Raw genomic sequence first — 24,898 nt, forward strand, 5'->3', positions numbered from 1 at the left:
TGGCAACCTGCGGATATGCCGGGAGTCCCAAGAGAACTGGCCGAGCACAAATTGAAGGTCTATCCCCAGGCGAGGCCGATTCGGCAAAAGCTACGTCGTTTCACGCCCGACAAGAGAGAGGCCATTCGCGCCGAGTTAGCTCGCTTGGTCGCAGCTGGATTTATTAGAGAAGTATTGCACCCCGAGTGGTTAGCCAACCCTGTTCTTGTACTCAAAAAGAATAAAGTGGATTGGCGCATGTGCGTCGACTATACTGATCTCAACAAACACTGTCTGAAGGATCCCTTCGGGCTCCCAAGGATAGATCAGGTGGTGGACTCCACCGCTGGGTGTTCTGTGCTGTCTTTCTTAGATTGCTATTCCGGGTATCATCAGATTAGTTTGGCGAAGGAAGACGAGGAAAAAACAGCGTTCATCACTCCGTTTGGTGCTTTCTGTTATACCTCCATGCCGTTCGGCCTCAAAAACGCTGGAGCAACTTATCAGAGAGCCATTCAAACATGCTTAGCCGATCACTGGGGCAAGCGTGTGGAGGCCTACGTAGATGATGTGGTAATCAAAACGGAGAATTCGGAAGACTTCATCGAAGACTTACAGCTGGTTTTCAACAGTCTGAGACGGTATAGATGGAAGCTTAATCCTGAAAAATGTGTTTTCGGGGTACCAGCTGGAAAGTTACTCGGGTTTATCGTCAGCCACCGGGGAATTGAGGCTAATCTGGATAAAATTGAAGCTATCATGAAGATGGAAGCTCCTCGATCACAAAAGAAGGTTCAGCGACTTACTGGATGTATGGCAGCTCTGAGTAGATTTATATCCAGGCTGGGAGAAAAAGGTTTGCCATTTTATAAGCTACTCAAGAAGGTGGATAAGTTTCAATGGACTTCAGAAGCACAAGAAGCTCTAGATGCACTGAAAAAATTCTTGACAACACCACCAGTACTGAAGCCACCCCGGCGAGCTACGTCAACTCAACCGGCTGAAGATTTGCTACTGTATATCTCTTGCACGACTCACGTGGTAAGCACCGCATTGGTAGTCGAGCGAGTAGAAGAAGGACATGCCTACCCAGTGCAACATCCAGCTTACTTCATTAGTGAAGTTCTAGGCCCCTCAAAGAAAAAGTATCCTCAAGTTCAGAAGCTATTATACGCAGTACTCCTAACTGCCCGCAAGCTGCGTCACTACTTTGATGACCACAAAGTCATAGTAGTTACTGGTTTTCCGATAGGGGATATTCTTCACAACAAGGAAGCCATTGGCCGAATAGCCAAGTGGGCTTGCGAGCTGGGATCTCATGACATCGAGTTCCGACCTCGCACTGCTATCAAAACTCAAGCGCTGGTTGATTTCGTATCAGAGTGGACTGAACAGCAAGTACCAGATAACCCAGAGACTGCAGAAGTATGGCGAATGTATTTCGATGGCTCGCTGAAACTGCAGGGAGCGGGAGCAGGGATTCTCTTCACCGCACCTGGAGGCGAACACCTCAAGTATGCCCTCCAGTTGCTGTTCCCAGCCTCCAACAATGCAACCGAGTATGAAGCTCTGATCCATGGATTGAACATTGCCATATCGTTGGGCGTCAAGAGATTGATGGTATATGGGGACTCTCTGGTAGTCATCAGCCAGATAAACAAGGAGTGGGATTGTTCAAGCGATTCGATGGGAAAATACTGCGCTGCCGTCCGAAAGCTGGAAGATAAATTCGAGGGTCTGGAATTCCATCATGTAGAAAGAGATCGGAACACAACAGTTGATGTACTGTCCAAGCTAGGATCCAGTCGAATTCAGGTCCCACCCGGAGTCTTCGTGCAAGAAATCCAACAGCCGAGTATCTCAATGGATCAAACAGAAGAGTGCAACATCATAGATCAACTCGAGTCAGACTCTGATGACTGGAGAAGGCCGATCATTAAGTATATAAAGAATGAAGAAGAACCAGACGACAAGAACTCGGCAGAGCGCATCGCCAGACAGTCGGCTCACTATACACTCATTGGGGAGATATTATACAGAAGGGGTGCATCAGGCGTCCTCATGAAGTGCATTCTCCCATCCACTGGAAAGCAACTTCTGGAGGAGGTCCATGCTGGGCAATGTGGAATACATGCAGCATCCAGAACACTAGTCGGGAAGGTCTTCAGGTCAGGATTCTATTGGCCAACAGCAAAGAACGATGCAGCCGAGTTAGTTCAGAAGTGCGAAGCTTGCCAATACTTGTCAAAGCAACAACACCTGCCAGCACAGCAACTGCAGACCATACCAGTAACTTGGCCTTTCGCATGCTGGGGATTGGATATGATTGGACCTTTCAAGAAAGCTCAAGGGGGATACACTCATGTATTGGTGGCGATTGACAAATTCACTAAATGGATAGAGTTCAAGCCCATTGCCTCTTTAACCTCTGCTAAGGCCGTGGAATTCATACAAGATATAATATTCAAATTCGGGATACCAAACAGCATCATAACTGACTTAGGATCCAACTTCACAAGTTCAGAGTTCTTCGATTTCTGCGAGCAAAAGAACATTCAGATCAAGTATGCATCTGTAGCACATCCAAGAGCCAACGGGCTGGTTGAGCGAGCCAATGGAATGAAATTGGAGGCACTCAGGAAAAAGGTCTTCGATAAAAATGAAAAATTCGCAGGAAAGTGGATAGGGGAATTGCCTTATGTCGTTTGGAGCCTAAGAACCCAACCTAGCCGAGCCCTGCATGGAAACACTCCTTTCTTCATGGTTTATGGGTCGGAGGCAGTGCTACCCGCTGATCTCAAGTTCGGGGCGCCAAGGTTGATTTTCGAAAGCATAGCAGAAGCTGAGGCCACCAGGCTGGAGGACATTGATGTACTTGAAGAAGAACGGCTAAACGCGGTAATCCAATCAGCACGGTATCAGCAGACTCTAAGGCGCTATCACGACAAGGCTGTGCGACAACGATTCTTCTCAGTAGGAGATCTCGTCCTCCGCCGAATTCTAACGAGGGAGGGACGACACAAGTTATCACCCTTATGGGAAGGACCCTTCATGGTAGCAGAAATCACTCGGCCCGGATCGTACCGCCTCACTCAGATGGATGGCACCGAAGTTGGGAACTCCAGGAACATAGAACACCTCAGAAAGTTTTATCCCTAGCTGTATTTCAAAACTACTGGGACGACGATGTATTCTGTAAAGTGGAGATATGTCATCAATAAAAAAGAGGTTTCAGAGATACTCAGTTCGTTTACGATTGACTTGCATTCTTACTTAACTCGGGGTGACCACTATGCCCTACTAACGGAGCAATCGACTTAAGTCGGCAACGACTTAAGGCGGTGCAACATGCTCACGCTTACTTAACTCGGGGTGACCACTATGCCCTACTAACGGAGCAATCGACTTAAGTCGGCAACGACTTAAGGCGGTGCAACATGCTCACGCCTACTTAACTCGGGGTGACCACTATGCCCTGCTAACGGAGCAATCGACTTAAGTCGGCAACGGCTTAAGGCGGTGCAACATGCTCACGCTTACTTAACTCGGGGTGACCACTATGCCCTACCAACGGAGCAATCGACTTAAGTCGGCAACGACTTAAGTCGGCAACGACTTAAGGCGGTGCAACATGCTCACGCCTACTTAACTCGGGGTGACCACTATGCCCTGCTAACGGAGCAATCGACTTAAGTCGGCAACGACTTAAGGCGGTGCAACATGCTCACGCTTACTTAACTCGGGGTGACCACTATGCCCTACTAACGGAACAATCGACTTAAGTCGGCAACGACTTAAGGCGGTGCAACATGCACATGCCTATGCAATTCAGGGGGTGACTTCTATATCCTGCAAACAAATCTCATAATCATCGTGCGTCGTTTCATTACTGCAAATTTACGAACTGATGAATTCTGATACAATAAGAGAGTAATTATATCATTCGAACGCTGAACTGATGTCCTCTAACAAATACTCGATCGTGCTAACCGCGCGCTCAAAGCACGCAAAATGTTTCTCTATTTCGCAATGTCTTTCTCAGGGGCAACCGACGAAGAAGGGCGACTCGAGGAATCGGGGGCAGCATTCACGTCAGCCCTTATGTCTTCAGGAACAACCACGCCGGGTCTCCTCATCAAGATTCGTCCCGCCCGAATAGCCTTGTCCATGGCTCTGTCGCGCTGGGCTTTGAGAGTAACAGATGTTTCTTCGGCAACTTTAGCAGCCAGTCGAGCAGTCTCTAACTCCTGGGCAATGGATTTCTTGGAAGCTCGGAGTTCCTTGATGGTGGCATCCTTTGCTGATATCAACTGCTTGAGGCGGGTCACTTCGTCCGCAGATTCCTGCAACCTACAACGTTGGTTGTCCAATTCCTCCATTGTAAAGCGGTGACTCCTCTCCAAGATGGTCAGCGAGTTGCTAGAATCACGATACAATCTGTCAAGATTGTCACGAGAAGCAGCAAGGATACGCTTTTCTTCCTGCAAGCAAAAATCAACTCCTTCAAAAACCAAGCAAGTAATAGGAACACAGCAAGGCAAGGCACAGTTTTGTAAATTACCTTTTCCGAATTGAGCTGAGCATGAAGAGAAGAACTCAGGGCATTGGCGTCATCCAAGGCAGCGGAGACCTGACCCAGTTCAGTTTGGCTCTGAGAGTACTTCTCCTCGAAGTCAGCACACCGCTGGACCCATTCAGCCTGATCTCGGGAGTGTTTTTCCTCAATAATTGAAATCTGCCGAGTCATTCCTAGCAAGAGATAATCAAACAAAACAGGGTCAGAAGGTAAAACAGTCCACAGCAAAAGCAAGGAGAAGCAAAAAGGGCACTAACCAGCGTTGGTTGCCTCCAATTCAGAGACGCGATGTTGAAGTGACACTGGATTCCAACATGCAAGAGACGAAGCCACTTCTGGGACGGAAGCACCCTGCAATCTCAGTTGGCTAGCCATCCCATCCACCAAAGCTTGATGAGGAAAACAGAAGAGGGTGATGACAGCAGCTCATACAATGTGAAAATCAAGCTAAAACACATCACGATACCTGGAGGTTAGAAAAGAACGAAGGGATCCCCAAATCAGAGGAGATCAGTTGATAAGCAGGCGTAAGGCCACCACCCGAAGCAGCTTGCAACGAACCAGCAGAGATCAGCTCAGTACCTTCAACAGAGCCCAACACTCGGTCAGCGGGGACGCTGCCCTCTAAAGCGACTCCCTGATCCAAAGTTTGGGCTACCACCATACAGCCAGAGTGTGGAGGAGATCCTGCGTGAACGTCCATGGAAGTACAGGAAGGAGACCCTGCTTAGGCACCCTCGGGGGCTGGGTCATAGTTGGCACTGCCCACTTGAGTCGGATCATCCCCGGCAGCACCCTCGGGGGCTGGGCAGTGGCTTACACTCTTCACCCGAGCTAAGTCATCCCCGGCGACGTCCTCGGGGGCTGGGCATGTGTCAGCACCATTCTTGAGGTCCAAGCTCTCCACAGTAACCACCTCTAAGGTTGACGGGCCCTCAGCCACTTCCATAGGACCAGGACAATCCAAGTCAGCTTCCCGACCCTCGAGATCGCGCTCTAAGGTCGACGAGGCACGGGATGACCTCAACCCAGCATCAGGCACGTCGACGCAAGCCTCCATTGCACCATCATCCACTGGCTCCGATAACAGGTCTTCTGGGACCATATCTTCGAGAGTCTGATCAAAGTTGGCTAGGGAGAGTTCTTGCAGACCAATGAGAGAAGACAAAGCAGGAGAGGGAACTCCACTACTTTCACCACTGGCGATGAACTGCCGACTGTTTTTCCGAGTCAAAGGAATCTCATTTTCCTCTTCCTCTTCATCCACATTGGCAACACAAGCAGCACCCCCATTGGGATCAGCAACAGATGGGGCACCCACTATGGGATCAACAGCGGATTGGGTATACCCATTGGGGTCAGCGTCAGCTAGTCCAGTCGCAGGCATTTCTTCAATAGCAGGAACTGAGGTACCAACATCCTGATCAAAACTGGATACTCGCCGGAGGCGTCTTCTTTTCTTCTTCTGCTCATCAACAGAAGGATCAGGCTGATTGGTTCGGCAAGGGCGCCTCGGGCGAGCACTGACAGGCTTCTGAACATCCAAAGTCGTATCAACCTCCGGGAGGGGCGCCACTACCGACGTCCCAGCAGGAGCAGCATCGGATGAATCTTCAGCTAGCAAATCAAGCATAGCGCTTATATCTGCATCACTAGGGTTCAGAGGCACCTCAAAATGAACCTACCGTTCGTCATCAGGAATCTCCCCAAGCGAAGCAACCAAAGCACTAACTTCTTCAGCAGAGGGTCGCACTCTAAGGCCCAAACTGCCATCAGTAATGGGCGGATTCGACACGAAAAGGGTGAAGGCCTTGGGAGGAGGCAAGTTCCAGGCCGAGTACGCCACTGGAGCACCAACATTTGACACCTTGCCCCTGAGGATCATTTCAAGTCGGCTCACCAAGTCTGCAGAAGGAATTCTCCTGTTGGTAACCCGAGTTGAGTCGGCTAGCCCTCGATACAGATAAGCTGGATAGGCCCTGTCTTTCAGTGGCTGAATATTCTTGAAAACAAAGTCAGTAACCACAGCTTCAGCAGTCAGACCCCTCTCTTTCAGCAGTCCAACTTCAGCTAACAACACACCTGCCTCGGCTACCTCCTGATCTATGGGAGACTCGGTCCAGCTTGGGGTGCGAACGTCCGGTTGCCTTCCCGACCGGGAGGGGAGAGAATTCCCATAATTCTCAAGTATGAACCACTCTAGGCGCCATCCCTTAATGCTATCCTTGAGGGGGATCTCGAGATATTCAGTTTTCCTCCCACGGCGCATCTCCAAGCTGGCACCCCCGACCAACTGATGTTGTCCCTCGGCCATCCCAGGGCGACAATGATACAAGTATTTCCACAAACCAAAATGTGGCAGCACGCCAAGAAAGGCCTCGCATAAGTGAACGAAAATGGAAATTTGCAGAATTGAATTGGGGTTCAGATGGGTCAAGTTAATATGATAGAAATCAAGGAGGCCGCGGAAAAAGGGAGAAATGGGAAGGCCAAGGCCGCGGAGAAGGAAAGGGGCGTAAACAACGGACTCATGGGTATCCTCTGTTGGAACAGTAAACCCATGGCAAATCCGCCAAGAACAGAGTTCCCGCGGAGGAAGAACCCCGATGGATACGAGGTGAAGTTCAGTTTCAGAAATGATGGACATATGGTTACCTGCGAAAGGCAACTGGCTGTTGGGGTCGATTGGAGGAATCACCACAGCAGACGAGCTCGCGGTCTTCCTCTTGGGTGCCATCTCAATTCTACCAGCGAGCAGAGCGGGAGGCGAATGGCGGAGAGGATTCGGAAGCGGGAAAGCAAGAACTAGGGCACGGAAAGCAAAGGCGGCTAAAAGTGCAGTTCTTATGGGATATTCTCGAGCCAGATACCGTTTCAAAAAGTGCCCAGTCATCACCCGGCGGTTATTTCCAAAACCCCAGCATGCCACGTGGAAACCCGGCAGTTGTCTCCAGAACACCGGTGCGCCACCTCATCACTCGGCCATCGCCCTCAAAGTGGCTCGCGCGGCCTGCTATCACTCGGCGTCGCCTCCAAAACGCCGATTTCGTGTTCAGTCGCTCGACATTACCTCTAAAATGCCGACGTCGCCTTCCAGTCGGTCGGCGTTGCCTCCAAAACACCGATTTCGTGTTCAGTCACTCGGCATTACCTCTAAAATGCCGATGTCACCTCCCAGTCGGTCGGCGTTGCCTCCAAGACGCCGATTTCGTGTTCAGTCGCTCGGTATTACCTCTAAAAATGCCGACGTCGCTTTCTAATCACTCGGCGTTGCCTCTAAAACGCCGATATAGTGTTCAGTCGCTCGGCGTTGCTTCTAAAACGCCGATATAGTGTTCAGTCGCTCGGCGTTGCCTCTAAAACGCCGACATCGCCTTTCAGTTGCTCAGCACTAACTCTAAAATGCCGACGTCGCTTTCCAATCACTCGGCGTCGCTTTTAACACACTGATACAGTCTTCGGTTGCTCGGTGTTACCTCTAAAACGCCGGCATCGCCTACAAGTTACTCGGCAGCTATTTCTGGAAGCATCAGTTTGATCCCCAAGTTGTTCATCTACTGTCTCAAAGGAATCAGTTTTACAAGCAAGCAAGACGAGTCATCAAGTAGAAGCCAAAGTCATTCTTTCATTAAAAGGGAAGATAACAAACTTACAAATCAACTCTTTGCGAGTTGATGCTTCCCTACTATTACTACATTACATTACTACTACTACCACACTACGCTATACTACTCTACATTATTACTACATTATTCTAACTATACTATACTAATATCTAAAAGACCAGTGGCATCTAGCCACTGGCCCTGTTACTGCCGCCGCCGCTGCCGCCCCTGGTGCTGCCCCTGCTGCTGCCACCCCGGTTGCTGCCCCTGCTGCCGCCGACGTCGCCGTCCCTGCCGCTGCCGTCGCCGTCCTTGCTGCCGCGCGCTGCCGCCCCTGCCGCTGCCGTCACCGTCGTCGTCGTCCTCGTCCTCGCCGCTGCCGTCCGAGTCCTCCTCATCCGAGGAGTACTCCGACTCATCCGAGCCCTCGAGCCCGGAGCGCTCGACGGCCCGGATCTACGTCCAAACCTCCACCGCAAGCCCCTGGGAGTCGTCTGAGTCATCAGACGACTCACGCAGGGGGACGGGGCCGGAGACCCCTCAGACTCAGAGGAGAACTCCTCCTCTGAGTATTCCGAGTCACCAAACTCCTCCGATGGAGGAGTTGGCTCACGCTTGCGCTTGTTGTTCTTGCCCATGGTGAAAGCAGACGGAAGAGAAGAGAGGGAAGCAGCAGAGAACAGCGAAGAGATGTAAAAAAGCCAGAGAGGCAACGGCGTTATTTATAGAAGGAGAGGGCAACCGCTCACCTCCAACCGCGGTCACTGAACAGTCGCAAAGCATTCAATAAGCACTTCAACCCGTCTGAAGACACGTCAGGCGGCTGACGCCGTTTCACGCAACACTACACCCATTGGGACTCCAGTCAACAGCGTGGAAGATATGATTACACTCGCCGTCACATCACATTACTACTCAGAAGCAGCCGGCTAAAACACTCAGCGTACCAAGCCGTCCCTTGCTCACACCCATTGGGGGGGGACGCCCAGGAATTATCAGTATATTTTTCAAAGCGGTCACATCTGTGCAGGGCATGCAGTGAATGCCTCAAGACAAAAATGAGATATCAGTAAGGATCAGAGGAAAGCCAAAAATAGCCAGTGAAGTACAAAATATGGCCGACAGAAGCGACGTGAAGACTAGACAGAGAACGTCCATCAGATGTCCAATCAGTTGCAGTGCAAATAAATTGCACTACCCAGCAAGATATGGATAGATTGCGAACTCGGCTGCTAAAGACAAAATATGTGCTGACCTCCGAAGCAAAATATTGATGACGTAATGCTGGCCTCCAAAGCATAATGCAAATAGCTTCATGCCAAATTCTACAAGCGAAAAGGATAATTTTCAGCAAAGAGGCACAAAAGGAAGACCTTCGAATGGATTACCCTTAAAATCCATTTGAAGGTCGGGGGCTACACCCATTGGGTGCACCTCCGGTGCACCCCATGGACTATCATTCCAAGCCAAGATAGTGCCGACTTCTAAGGCGTGGGACAAGATTAAAAGGCCAGCCCTCAACCAAAACGCAGGAGCACAAATGGAAATAATTTCTGGGGAAGACCTTCGAGCAGATTATTTTCTAAAATCTACTCGAAGCTCGGGGGCTACACCTATTGGGTGCACCTCCGGTGCACCCAATGAAGTTCAAAATCCTACAAATTGAAATGCCGACCTCTAAGGCACAAGCACGAAACTAAGCCTCGGTCAACGAGTGATCGAAGCAGGAGAAGACAACAGGAAGTCATTTTCTTCAAAACACCTGCAAGCTGGACCTGGGATCTTTGGACTGATTACCTCTAAATCAACCCAAAGATCGGGGGCTTGTGGGGGATAGATATCCCCCGGGTCCACTAAAGAGTAAAAGACCTCACGAAAGGCCCAAGGGCCCAATAAATCGTAAACCCGGACTGATGTAAACCCGGACGATCCACGACATGAACAGATCGACATGAGGCAGAGCAGATCGACATGAGGCCAGATTGATGTAAACCCGGACGATCCACGACGTCGAACGACTGACCACAACAGAGATCCGACTTTCCCGCGCTGGAGCCTCCATGCAACGGAGCCATGCGAGGATAAGTCGGCAAGGGTTACGCGGAGATAAACTCAAGAAGTTCACTGTCTTTTAGCTACTTGTTGTTATCATATCCACATGTATTGCCCCACGGTCGAGTATATAAGGCCTAGGGGGCACCCCTTCAGAACAATCGACCCTATTACTTAGTCACCCACGTCAGCTCTCTGTACTCCCAGTCCAGAGAGCTCTCTTGTAACCACATTCACCAAGCATACTCACCAGGACGTAGGGTGTTACGCATCTCTAAGCGGCCCGAACCTGTAAACCTTGTCCACCGTTCCTCGTGCAATCGGCACGAACCATTTTGCTACAGTTGTCGACACCGTCCTACTCCTAAAAACACCTTGAGGGGCAACCCTGGGTGTGCGGTCGGACCCAAAACACCGACAGCCTCCCTGGTCTGTAATAATACTTTATGCACTCATAATACCCTGGTATTGTAATAATAATACTCTCTTTCTATATTTGATGAATGTAAATTAAGTTATTGTAATTCGCTTTCGCTTATCTTTCCTCTGATGTGATGTAATATCTGTGTGACGGGTGAAGCGCTCTTGGGCGAAATGATGAGGATACGGTTACCAAATTTGTCAAGTGCTTATGTGCACCTACATGGTTGTCCAAGGTCCTTAGGACAAGGACAACTGTAGGTGGGCCTAATACCTTGGGAGGTTCTGTCACACTATCAATATCAGGAACACATATCCTGTCCTTGAACCATACTGTGCCTTGCTCATCTTCCGTGAATTCGAGACCTCTACCTTCAGTAATAAGACCCTTGATCTCTTGTATCTTAGCATCACCAATCTGACCTTTGCGAATTTCTTGTTCCAAGGTAGGTTCCACATCAATAGCAACTCCTTCAGTGTGAGCAACTATGCCCTGGTTAAGTCTCCAGAAATCCTCAACAATCTCCTCATGTAGATGGGCCACAATAGCTGAATGAACGTGCTCCTTACGACTCAAGGCATCAGCAACCAGATTCGCCTTACCCGGGTGATAGTGAATCTCCAAATCATAATCCTTAATAAGCTCCAACCATCGGCGTTGCCTAAGGCCGAGATCCTTCTGAGTGAATATATACTTTAAACTCTTATGATCCATGTATACTTGACACTTGGTTCCCATGATATAATGTCTCCAAATCTTAAGTGCATGCACTATAGCTGCTAGTTCTAAGTCATGAGTGGGATAGTTCAACTCATGTTTCTGCAACTGACGAGACGCGTAGGCAATCACATGTCCTTCTTGCATAAGCACACATCCCAAGCCTTGGCCACATGCATCACAATAAATGTCAAAACCCTTCTGTAGATCTGGCATAACCAACACTAGGGCTGACATCAATCTCAACTTCAGTTGATTAAAGCTATCTTGACATTTCAAGTCCCACTTGAATTCTCTTCCCTTCTCCAGAAGCGAGGTCATAGGCTTAGCAATCTTAGAGAATCCTTCAATAAATCTCCGATAATAGCCTGTAAGTCCCAAGAAACTCCGGATCTCCATAACTGTAGTGGGCATGCTCCACGCCATTATCTCCTTGACTTTAGCAGGATCCACTGATATCCCTCCATTAGAAATGATATGTCCAAGGAATGGCACCTCGTCAATCCAGAACTCGCATTTATTGTACTTGGCGTAGAGTTGATTATCCCGTAGCTTCTGTAGCACCAATCTCAGATGTTCCTCATGATTGCTATCACTCTTGGAATAAATAAGAATATCGTCGATGAATACTATGACGAATCTATCCAGATACTCCATAAACACCTTATTCATCAGATTCATAAAATAGGTCGATGCATTAGTTAGTCCAAATGACATAACCGTGAACTCATATAAACCATATCTAGTCGAGAAAGCTGTCTTGGGAATATCTGATGGCCTAATCTTCATTTGATGGTAACCCGATCGGAGATCAATCTTCGAGAATACCCTAGCACCTCTCATCTAATCAAATAAATCATCAATGCGGGGTAACAAATACTTGTTCTTCACAGTACCATCATTAAGGGATCTATAATCCACACACATCCCTTGTGATCCATCTTTCTTCTGTACAATTAGAACTGGCGCTCCCCAAGGTGAGGATCTCGGATGAGTGTACCCAGCCTCTTGTAACTCCGTTAACTGCTTCTTAAGTTCTTTTAATTCTTCCACGGACATCCTGTATGGCCATTTAGAAATAGGAGCAGTCCCAGGTAAGAGATCAATGACAAACTCAACTTCCCTATCTGGTGGCATCCCTGGTAACTCCTCTGGAAAGACATCCGGAAAATCCCTAACCACCCGGATGTTGTCACCAACAAACTCCCCATCTATAAAGAATGTCGCACGTTGGGTAGAAGTAGTTATTGCAATTTCAACTTGAAACCTTTCTCCTTTTGGGCTGGTGAGTTCTACAGTACCCCTACCACATTGTATAATGGCATTTGCCTTTCTTAGCCATAACATACCAAGGATTAGATCTATACTTGCGTCAACAGGCCCTTTAGGTTTAATTAGTATCATTGGTGTTAGCCTAGAATTCTCTTCCCATAATTGGTGCTTGCCTCTAATATTATAGCGGTAGCCTAGAATTCTCTTCCCATAATTGTTAATGTCAATCTATGTGTCATATAACTTGCGTCAACAGGCCCTTTAGGTTTAATTAGTATCATTGGTGTTTTCATATTTTTTAGTGGTAACTCATTTATGTTGGCATATCGAGTAGACATGAATGAATGCGTAGCACCAGAATCAAATAATATTGTTGCAGGAATTGCATTAATGTAAAACATACCAAGTGCGATGTCAGTTCCTTCAGCAGTAGCATCAGCGCTGACCTGATTAACCCTTGCAATAGAGAATCCTTTGCCAGATCCTGGAGTCTGTTGTTTGTTTTGAACTGGGGTAGTAGCAATCCTCTGTGGGAAAACATTTGCATAATGTCCAGTCTTCCCACACTTGTAGCAAGTAGTGTCTGCACTCTGTCCTAAAAATTTCGTCGGGGTGCCAGTGCGGGTAGCCTGACGAGTCGGTGGAGTCCCCTGAGGTGAGTGCTGAGCTGGGCGCTGGCCTCCTCCAGTGCAAACTGGTGTACCCTAGGGTGAACCATAGCGAGGACGAACGTTGCTGCTTCCCTGACCGTGGGATATAGCCTTCCTCTTCAGATCTCCCAGCTAAACACGCTTGTGTTCAATAGCTAGGGCCTTGTCAAGCAGCCTCTGGATTGATGGAAATGTATGTGCCACTAGAGCATACTGCAAAGGTCCATTGAGTCCTTCAATAAAGTGCTCTTGCTTCCTCTCATCTTCAACAACTTCATCCGGTGCGTATCTGGAGAGCTAAATGAACTTGTCACGGTACTTGCTGACTAACATGCTTCCCTGCTTCAGCGATATAAATTCCTTCTTCTTAATCTTCATCAGTCTAGCAGAAATATGGTAGTTTCTGAACTGAGTAGCAAACTCCGCCCATGTGATAGTATCAGTAGCATCATGGGCAGCAGTGTATGAATCCCACCAATCAGCAGCAAGACCTGTCAGACGACCAGAAGCATATAGAACCTTCTCCCGATCAGAGCATTGGGCAATAATCAACATTTTCTCCACAGACTTCAACCAATCATCAGCGTCCAGTCGATCAGGAGAACTGGCAAACGTGGGTGGCTTATGGCTCATGAACTCCCGATGCTTGTCCCGGGGTGGAACTGGTGGTGGAGGTGGTGGCAGTGGTGCTTGCTGTTGTTGCTGTTGCGCCCTTCTCTCCTAGTGTATCTCCTCTCGCTCTTGGCGCATCTCCTGGTGTATATCCTCTCGCTCTTGGCGCATCTCCTGGCGTTCCTGCCGCATCTGCATGTGCATATCCGCCATGGTGTCTGCCATCTGTTGCATTATCCTCATCTGTGATGCAACAGATGGGTCAGCTCCGGCTGGTGGAGGCTATGGAGGATCCATCTCAGGTTGTTGTTGTTGTGGTTGTCTAAATATCCTCCGAGTGTGTCGATTGGGAGGTAGATCAATTCCACCACCCTTCCTGGTATTGACCATCTGAGTTAGAAACATATGGTAAGAGAGAAAGGATTATAGACAAGGCAGGTAATTACGAGGCATGTTACTTTGGGAATTTATTCGCTAAGCAGATTAGTGTTTTACCTACTAAAGCTAATTCATTACCTTATGGTGGTACATGCTAGGATGTCCTTTATAATATCTCAATCAATCAAAGAAGCAAATCAGACATTTACATCAGAACAATCAACCAACATTTTTAAATAGAGAAAATAGTTTAAATTTTGTCTTATGTTTCCTATCTCTTAAAAGATCATAAGTGTAGGATTCCAATGTGTGAAACCCATCTTGTCTTAGAGTGGAAAAGATAAGAGTAATCAGAGTATGACAGCAAAAGGTGAGACAGGATCAAGATAAGATAAGTATAGAATGAATCAGAGTAAGGTAAGTAGGTAAGGGTTTTGTCCATTTCTATCTAGGTTTTGTCCTACAGTCAACATTTCCTCTGATACCACTTCTGTCACACTCGGTATTAAGGGACAAAGTCGGGTGCATCTCATACATGCGCCAAAGAAGACAACATATATAATAACAGCGTGTATAGAGATAAATGTCACAATAACATCAGAGTACTTATTACATAGCGGAAGTCTTACAAAAATAGAAGATAAATATAAAACGAACTAAATCCATCCTTGGCGCCAATAAGTCAACTGGGAGACGCCACCTAGATCAGATCAAACTCCTCGTTGTGTGGCTCCTCCTGAACCACCTGTTCTTCTCCTGTGGGGGTGAGACAGCAAGGGTGAGCTCACACATAATCATAGCTCAACAAGTTGTGGGGAATAATGTGGCATGAACTCACCAAAGGTGGGAGTTCATATGATGTGTAAGGCTGATCAACAATAGGGGTTAAAGTTGAGCATTGCTTTTAATAAGTTGGTCAAATTTTATTAGCAATTACTAAATGTAAGTAAATACTAAACCATAATAAATAATAGAACAAAATTAATAAATAATCCCATGCAATGCATATGACAAATTGAATTTAAGTTCCATAAATTAATCATGCGAGAGTCCTCAGCTGCTCATGATCATGAGCTCGGCTAGTATACCAGTTTTACACTCTGCAGAGGTTGTACCCTGTACCCACAAGTCATGTTACCCATCTGCCAAGGGATCGCGACTCTCGTACACCTCTACCAAGGAAGCGAGGCAGGGCAACACTACGAGGCCTTTATAAAGTTCTACTAGCTTCCGAAAACCAGCTACAGTTATGGGAAGAGCACTTGCAAGAATCCCTCGCCTGACCGCCCCCACAGCAAAATCAACCCGAGGACCTCCGTGCATGCAACTCCCCTACTGCCCTTGCCCCTTTCGGGTAAGCTAGTCTTCAACTAGCTTTCCTAATTAGTCAGCCAAGTGCGTCCCATTCCACCCTTGTGGTGGCATGTGTTTCTCAAGTTAAGCTCCATGTTCCAATTAACAGTAATGATCTTGACATGAACATAAATAAAATAACAAAATAACTGGAACATGAATATAATGAAATATTAACCCAAAACCATGTAAAGCAATATCATAACTATCCAAATGATTCAGGGGTAAACAAGGTAAAATGGATAAACAGACTAGGGTGACATATTGGGTCCCATCAAAATTAAATCTATGCATGAATAAGTGATATTAAAGAACTTTATTGGGTAAAAAGTGGTCAAGGGCACAACTTGACTTCAATGAGCTCCTGCTCAGCAACTTCTATCTGCTGGGCACCAGGATCCCCAGTCACAGGCTCTTCTACTCGCCACAATACAAACAAGCACATTATAAAGGAGAAATTAACATCACACCAAACATGTGAACAAAATACATAATAATATTCTACACATTAAAATAAGAACCTAGGAACAGGAATCATTAAATTTGGAGTTATAGATTTTGAGTTATGAATTTCCAAAGGTTTTATGTGCTTGATATATGATTAAGTGATAAATAAATTTTACTACTGTTCTCATGTCAAAACAGAGACTCTAGGTGATAAACAATATTATTACAAAATTTTAGAAACTGGAATGGATCAATTTGGAGTTCATATGAATTTTCTATGATTTATAAAAGTTCCAGCACTTATTTATATATTAAAAATCCATTTATAATTCAATTTATCTGTTATACTAACTATCTGGACTGGGCGCATGAAAATCAGAGAACCTAGGGGCTTCAGGATAAAATGTCCTAGACTCAGTGAACAGTTGTAAATGGATCGCGGGTTAATTCTCTAATTCCCAGGGGGTTCTCATGCAATCGTGTCTGAGCGAAAGGGTATTTGCCAATCTGAGTCGTTGGATCAACAGCCGACGATGGGGATTAGATCGTATCTTATAACGAAACGGTACGCACAGAGAGCCCTCGGATCGTGAATCAACGGTTCGGATTCAATGCCCTCAAGAGTTATATCATGTTCTAATCGTGGCCGTTGACGCCCCATCCAATGGCCCGCGCACACCCTACACTTCCCGACGCAGGAGCAAGGCGGCGCAACAGCCCTGCACGGCGGCGCCATGGTCGGCTTAAGCGCGCCCGTGGATTCCTACAGCCATCCCCAAATCCGACCAAGGTACACGGAGAGAAGGACATTGCGAAACGATAGGGGGGTGCTCACCGAGGTATACGCCAGAGGTTTGGCAAACCACGACCTCGGGCGGATCCACGGCAGCGATGCGACGACGGTGAGGAATTAACTCGGTCCGGATGCTCCACGACTCCTGCCAAGGCTACGAACGTGACCACCGAGACCTAACGCAGCGCCACAACCTGCACTAAGGCCCCAAAAGCGGCGCCGAGAGATCTTCGGTGATGGGCACACCCTGCGCCGCCGCTGCTCACGACGAGGTGCTCTGACGTGGTGCTAATGGTGCGGTTTATGGTGGAGGGTTCGTGGGCGAGCACTGTATTTAATGTCCCGGAGCCACGGAATCAGAGTCGTGACCAGCAGCTCCGGAAGAAGGGGAAGGAGACCGCGCCGCCCGCCATGCGCAGGATTCAGTTGAAGATGGAGCTGACGACACCGGCCCAATGGTTAGTGACATATGAACGAGGGCACTGATGGGTGACTGAGTCGCGAATAGCAGCTGCCAGAAGGGGCCCGCAGGTCGATGTAACAGGGAGAAGCAGGCAAGTGTGCGCGAGATGCGAATGAGAGACTGCCCCATGGGGCCCTGCTGTCGGCGCGCGCGGGATGGAGAAGTGGGTCGCGCTGGATTAAAAAGGGGAATTGGGCCGAATTGAGTACCGAAGCCCAAGTAGTCTTTCCTTTTTTTATTTTCTTTTTCCTTTTATATTTCCTTTTCCTTTTCTTTCTTTTTCCCATTTCGAATTTCAATTTCAAATTCAAACTTCCTAGTACATTTATTTCCTCATAAAATGTACATCTTAAACATGGTATAAAGAAATTTTATCTATTTATTTATTTTGGTATTTATTTTGTGGTACTAGTGCTCTTCTCCTCTAATTCTAAAATTCCAATTTAAATCTTACATCCAATTCGAGTACTAATATTTTTCTTTTAACATTATTTTATATTGTCACAAAATGCACACAAAATAAAGTCTAGCATGATGCATAATTTAGTGACATATATTTTATTAATTATTTGTTTTTAAATATGGTGTTCACATATGATGACAAATAGACTCAACCCACACATATAAATAAAGGAAATAAATTTGTTTTTCTCTTTTTATATTTTCTCTTACAAATTGGGTATTACATAGTTGTAACCGTAAACAATTGAAACGAGAATGATGTGTAGTTCAACTGTAACTATTTGTCACTAAATAAATAGAAAAGGCTATATTTGCTATTTAGAACAGCCAGCAGCAACGAGGACGGACAGATTTCTCACCACGTGTCACAACGATTCTTGAATGACCACCTCTTACATTTCACCCAAACTTCCTTTTCCATGTTGTCATTATCTCCCTTCTTTTCCACCATGGACTCTGTGAAGTAGTCCCAAACCTCATACGCGGCTTTTTTCTCTCAGTTTCTTTGCAGCAGGCACCAATGATTCCTCAGCACCTTCATCAACATGAACAACAATTGATGTTTCCTTCACTGCAGTAGGTCAAAAGATATATGTCTGCTAATCTAGAGACTAAAGAGTAAAGAACTAAAGACCAAAGAGTACAAAGGTATCAAAATGGGGCAACGATTGCAATTACCTGGTGGCTGGTGAGTTGTGAGTGGTGATGTAGTGGCGTCGCCCACTGCCTGCCGATGTAGAGTGGCCGCCGCCCGCTGCAGCTACCTGTCCACCGAACCCTTGCCGGCTTGCCGTTGGGTTGAATCAACGCCGAATACTAATCAGATAGTAGGCCGGATATATCCGATATATCCGGATATTCGGATAATATCAACCATACTATATTCAATATTTATCGGATATCCGAAAAAACTATCAATTGAAATAATTAATCTCTTTGGATGATCAGATGTTAATAATATCTGCTTACAATTCTAACAACGACTAGTATTCTAAGATGGAGGGAGTATTAAAGAAGATAGCTATTGCACCTTTGGGGTTTATTAAAAATTTTACATACGAATTTAGGAGAACTAGACCGTACAAATTCTAACAATTTATGCCCAGTTCGTTACATGCGTTCATCTAAATTGTAAATGAAATCTGCAACTTTTCTCTCCGAGGATCAATTTACGACTAGTAGGATCCTGCGTGTTTGCTGAACCTCGACTTGCGTGTGCTGGTGCCCCTGCATTACCCCATGCTGCATTCGTGCCTACACGGCTTGTGCCCGCACGAGCACGACAAGCCTAACCCGAGGTTGTCGGCTGCTGGTGCTGCATGTGCTGGTACACGAATCAAACAACAAGTGTTTTAAGGATGGAAAATTTCCCTATATGCCATTGAAATTTATACTCCCTTGGATGTCATCGAGTGACATATAGGACAATTTTTTTTTATGTATGACATATAGGACAGTAGCAATAATTTCTAATGGCACACAGGGAATTATTCCTTTAGGGTTGATTTGGTGACCCGGGATCACGAGAGGATTGAAGGGGATTAAGGGGGAAATTAGTTTATTTCCCCCTCAATCCCCTCAAATTCTTCCGTGATTCTCTTGTCATCAAATCAACCCTTAAGGATCCAGTGATCTACGGTGTTGGAGGCCTCTATTGCTGAAAGTCCTCAAAGAATTGTATTATCAGTCAAATATGTTTCAGATACTATAAAATGATAGTGAAGCTGTCCTTCGTCTGCAACGATGCGTGAAGCAGAGATGAAGCTAGGAAGTTTCAACCTCATGGGATTAACGGGCAGATAGGAGCAAAGGAGAGAAGAAGCTTGAGTTCCGCGGTACTAATAATATATGAAGCAAAAGCAGGTGAGATGCATGCTTGGCCAACACGTCAATGGAGGAAAAAGAAAGCACTACCACTGCAAGAGTGCAAGAGTCATAGTTCATATATAGAGAGTTTATGAACATGTGTGTAATTTTACACGAAATTATATTCTGCCATTATAAATAACGAACAATGTCCACAGAACTCGCGACCAGGAACGAGAGAGAACTGAATTGCTCTGCCTTCGAAGTTGTATTGTCTTGCTTTCGTGTTTTCCATAAGTCAAAGGTATTTTTGTAATTATTCACAATAATGAACGAAGAAGGGTAATGAATTTAGAACGAATCATTCTGTCATATCCGTATACCTTGATGTTTTTAGTTATCGTTTAATCTTTTAGCCTTCTTTCTTTAATTAATCTTCCTAAAGAGAATTAATTAAAAGGCGTAGAAAGTATTAATTCAGATTGTTGTCTTGTTTTGGTTTCTCTTTGGAGTCAAAAGCAAGCGACCAACCCGCCGGTATATTTTCTTTGCTCATACAAGCAACTAAAACATACGGTATATTTTTTTCATTGAGATGGCGGAACCCCTGAAAGGTTCTATGGACACCAATCAGGTATTGCTAAATTGAGTTGCTGGCAACTGAATAACAAACACCCTAGACTGTCGAGATGTTTATTAAAATGTTGAAATGAAAGCAGCATAAAAATTTCAAAAGAAATATCAATTAGCTACTGATGATATCTTGAAATTTCTTGTGACCAAAATCCTGCTGGATTCATGTTGCTTAGTTTTAAATCTGATTTGTTTATCTGAGGACAAATTCCAGATATGTTGTATGTGCAAGAAATTCGGTGCGTAGTAAATTCCTGTAGCTTGTTAATCCATGTAGCCACAGAACAGCCAAAGTTGTATTCGAAGAAAACGGAACGTCAAGTAGGAAAGAAATTATAAAAAAAAACCAGCATCTGACGAGTCAACACAGAGAGATCTAGAGTGTCGGATCAGTCAAGTCCAGCAAAGCGGCTGCATCTTATCACAATTGCATAGGCGGTCGGGTCGTCGATCCCTTTATATATATATATATATACGTAGCAGATGGCACATTACCATCTCAGCTGAGACAAGAACTCTGAGCATGAGCCGCAGAAAGAACACTGTCCTCGCCCTTGTGGCATGGATCATGTTGCTTGCACTCTTCATCACAACGGCGACGGCCTCACTCCGTAAGTCTGTGCGGAATATTCTCTTCACTAGATTGATTGATTGATTCATTCATTCATTTCTTAGTATTCCACCGACCAAAGATGCTGTTAAATTGTTGTCATCAGTAGAGGAGTGTCCCTGACGGCCTTGCAGGCAGTTAGGCCATCAGTCATGCTCATATGCTGTTAGCCTGTTGGCATCATCTCACAGCTTTTCCTGATCCTGGTAGTCCGATACTGATCATGGATGCATTTCATTTCATTTCAGCATGCCAATGCTGCTGGCTGGTGCAGCATCCGAAGGTGACATGCGGCCACGCCTGCTGCGGCGACAACTGTTGCCCGCCCACGCCACCACCGTCCACCCGCTGAATTCGAGATAGATCATAAATACAGTATCATGATGATACATAATAAACTCCGCCGGAAAGTTGTTATAGTATCCCGCCACTTTTCTGTGAGCATATGATATATATGCTGCAGCATGCATGACAATAAAACATCTCTTTGGTTCCATCAGGTGCTACAACAAAAGGAGAATTTACCATAGCTTTAATATAGTATATTATCTCAGTTCTTGAATATTTATCGACCACTAGATCATTTTTGAACTAAAACACGACAAATAAAAATGAACGGATGTAGTATATAGTTCCCGGGAACTAATGGAAAACAGATTCAGAGATGGGCATAATTTTCAACAATAAATTAAATTATATATATAAATCCTGGTTTCCTAATCTCATGTGGCGACAGTGCAGTCCATTCCTTCCTAGACCTAGAAGTCAATTGTACAATCTTTCTAAACATTGGCACAAAGGTATATCAATTTGAGAATCAAGCGGAACCCATCATTCTAAGGTACGTGAGCACCCACAAAGCTAAAACCCAGAGTCCACAGCAGACCCCGCAGCATCCACCGCCACAAGAGGCGACTGCAGAGCTCTTGCTATCATCAACACCAACAAGAAAGCGGCATTCGCCCATAGATGGGTCAAGGTATGTTATCATCCCAAGCCCACCAAAATCACAACTCTTTGGGTCCTGCTTCTGCTGCTGATAGTAGCTGTTGAAAGCATATGAAACATTGCCCTTCTCCCCGATGCCATAGCATGAACCTCCGTAGTACAGAGTGGTACAATCCGCCATGCTGCACGCAAGCTTCATGTGATCTGAAACACTGTCAAGATCCCGAGCAGGGTTTGCGACACACCAACGTGATGGAAGGTACGGAACCTCTTTGGCATTCTTCAGTACTGAATTTCCCAGCCCAAGATTCAGGGGGTATTTGGCTTGTCCATCGAAGGAGAAGATTCCCCAGTGCCGCTCAAAGTTTCCTGGTAGTATGCTCTTCCCCTCTTCATCGAGAAGGCTGAAAAGATATACATCAGCTGGTGGCACACCAGGTCGGAGTGGAGTTCCCTTGTTGCTTGTAATACGATTGATAAGCCCTTGATTGAATGCCCTTGCTGCAGTTAAGTTTGCACTTGGTGCTCCCTCAGTAGGCCAACCAATCTCACCAATTGCAATTGGTAGGTTCCCGTAGCCAATTTTACTGAGAGCAGAAACTAATGTGTCAAAGTTCCCATCAAATGCATCGTAGTACACGTTCGGACCATCTACTACTGGGTGAGTAGATCCTTCAAAGAACGCATAATCTTGTGGGAAATCTGAATTTTGATAAAGACTGAGGAATGGATAGATATTGACGACAAATGGAGCCCCACTAGAACTCAGAAAAGCAGCCAGCTGGGTCATTAGCTGAGTCAATTCAGTCCTGAATACTCCTTGAGATGGAACAGAAGCACTCTGATAAGCATCAGCATTGCAGGGAACTACTAGCTTTACATAGCTAGCAAGATTAGCTTTCACCAGTGATTGCTGAATATTTGTCATCGCCGGAATGATATATGATTGGAATTGACCCTGGTAGCTTGTCAGGAAAGGCTCATTGCCCACAGCAATGTATCTGTAAAAACAAATGCATAGTTAGACAAAGAAATCAACTGTTTCAGAGTCAATCGGTCAATCCTGTATGGACACACCACATTCAAGATTCCAAGTGAAATTTGATGAAAAAGAAAGTAACTTCGTAAAGAACACGCAAAAACAAATCACTTGCCAGACTAAGCATCGTTAACCTGAATCAACTATACCAGTTTTCTTGAGCAGTAATTCTGCAATGCTCTCATAATAATTTATTGACCATTTGCACATCACTCTTAACCTCTCACTATTATTGGTGTCTACTAATTTAAATGGTCAGTTTCACTTTGCGTAAACAAAGAATAACATGATTTGTGTTAGGCAACTTGACGGATGAAATTTAATTTTTGTGCAATATGAAGAACAACAGAGTGATTGCTTGCTTTGAAGTGACAGCAGCTCAAGTCCCTTGCAATTTAATACAGATTATAAAGAACACTATATTGCTACAAAGACAAGCAGAAATAATGCTTGAAAAGAATATAGATGTACTAATCGAATTCTATGATAAAACATTCAAAATAGATGAAACCAGATATGTCACTGCAAATTCAAATAACTATACCGATATCTTAGCAAAGGCACCAAACTGAACAAAAGATGAGCAAATGGACCAGCTTCTTCACATAATTCGAATTACCAATGCTCCACATCTATGCAACCACATTAAGAAAAAAAAAGAGATCATCTTCTGCACCAAACCAATCAGCTATTGACTCGAAAAACAGTCCACTAAAGCTAAATAAACTAAAGCACTGCATCTAGAAACGTTTCATTCAAATTAAAAAAAAATACTTGAAACATCTCATCTTCATGCCCACGAAACAAGAAACATACAAAAAGGTTCATCATCGGCTCCACAAGAATCAAGGGAGTTCAACAAAGCGAATACTCCACTGAAAGCTAAAAAGTGACACCACATATACCCAATTCAAGTACATTGACTACATAAATCCTGGGTTGCCCAACCAAATTCTAAGACTGAGGAAGCAAGACTAAAAAAGGTTGTACTTCAATGCTACATTGCGAGAGATCCAGAGAAATTCTGGGGCTCACCGGATGCCGACGCCGCTGCGGCCGACGTAACGGGACACGTTCTGCGCAACCCAGTCGTCTGCAGCCGCCTGCGACCCCGCGATGCTTGCGAGCTCGTCGTTGGTAACGCCGACCATGACCTGGATGCCGCTGCCGGCGAGCGCGCGCAGGACTCCCGGGTCGGCGTTGAAGAGCTTCACCTTGCTGATCCGATTCGCGCGCATCAAGTCCACCACCACGCCAGGCGGCGCGCGGTGGTTGGACACGGTACCCCAGTTCACCCCGATCGCCGCCTCGGCCCGCCACGGGACGGCGCAGAGGGCCGCGACGAGGAGGGCACGCAGCAGCGCTGGGCCACCGGCTGCCATTGCCGGGGAGGAGGGGTCTGAGAGCGGTGATCTTTGGAGGATTGGGAGGGGGTTCGTGGATCGAAACCTGATCTTTGGGGTGGGGTTGGGGAGTTGGTGGGATAACCGAGAAGAGGATGGAGAAGAGAGTGAGCTGATGATGTTGTGAGCCTGCGACTGAGGGAAGCTAGCCGGTGTGAGCTTGAAGCTTCTCAAAGGAAAAACAGGGGGGGCAATATGGTAAATGGAGATAATCCAGACCTGTGACGTGTCCTCTTTACCTGCACGGCAGTGGCGAAAATATCCGTTGGCTGCGAGTTGGAGTACCGAGGAGCTCTATAAAATTTCTCATACATAAAATAAGGTAAGATTGACTGCAACGCTTGCCTCTTCACCTCCCCTACGCTAATACTGTTCATCGTTTAGGGGCTACAGTCTCCCCCTACCTCGCGCAGCGGTGAGCGCTCCCCTCTCCCCTTCCTCGCGACACTCTTCTCTCTCACGCCAGATGCAGCGGTTCACTGTAGCCGCCCCCTCGCCTTCTTCGCGCGGAAGGAGCCGCCCGCGCCAGACACCGGAAAGTTCTCGCTCCACCTCGCTCCGTCTCCACCCGTCCACGGAAGGGCGATTTTTGGAGGCGACGCGGCGGCGGATCTCCCGTCGGCCGGTGGAGTCGGCACCGGGCCCGCTCGGGTGCGCAGAAGACGAAGTCGACGTCGTG

General features: G+C 46.4%; 2 protein-coding genes across 2 annotated transcripts; one reads left to right on the forward strand and one right to left on the reverse strand.

Annotated features, from left to right (window-relative positions):
- The first annotated feature begins 20,720 nt into the window (after positions 1-20,720).
- On the forward strand, positions 20,721-21,323 carry LOC100275151 (uncharacterized). Its single transcript, NM_001362849.1, has 2 exons — positions 20,721-20,830; positions 21,078-21,323. The coding sequence occupies exons 1-2, from the start codon at positions 20,743-20,745 to the stop codon at positions 21,179-21,181; spliced, it is 192 nt and encodes a 63-aa protein (NP_001349778.1). The 5' UTR covers positions 20,721-20,742; the 3' UTR covers positions 21,182-21,323.
- Positions 21,324-21,495: 172 nt separating this feature from the next.
- LOC100273895 (uncharacterized) lies at positions 21,496-24,331 on the reverse strand. The gene is given in 2 exon segments (NM_001148287.1): positions 21,496-22,778; positions 23,852-24,331. Coding segments are annotated over 2 exon segments (1,479 nt in total). The 5' UTR covers positions 24,199-24,331; the 3' UTR covers positions 21,496-21,646.
- Between the last annotated feature and the right edge of the window lie 567 nt (positions 24,332-24,898).

Source organism: Zea mays, chromosome 7 (genome assembly GCF_902167145.1).
Source record: "Zea mays cultivar B73 chromosome 7, Zm-B73-REFERENCE-NAM-5.0, whole genome shotgun sequence".
Lineage (NCBI taxonomy): Eukaryota > Viridiplantae > Streptophyta > Magnoliopsida > Poales > Poaceae > Zea > Zea mays.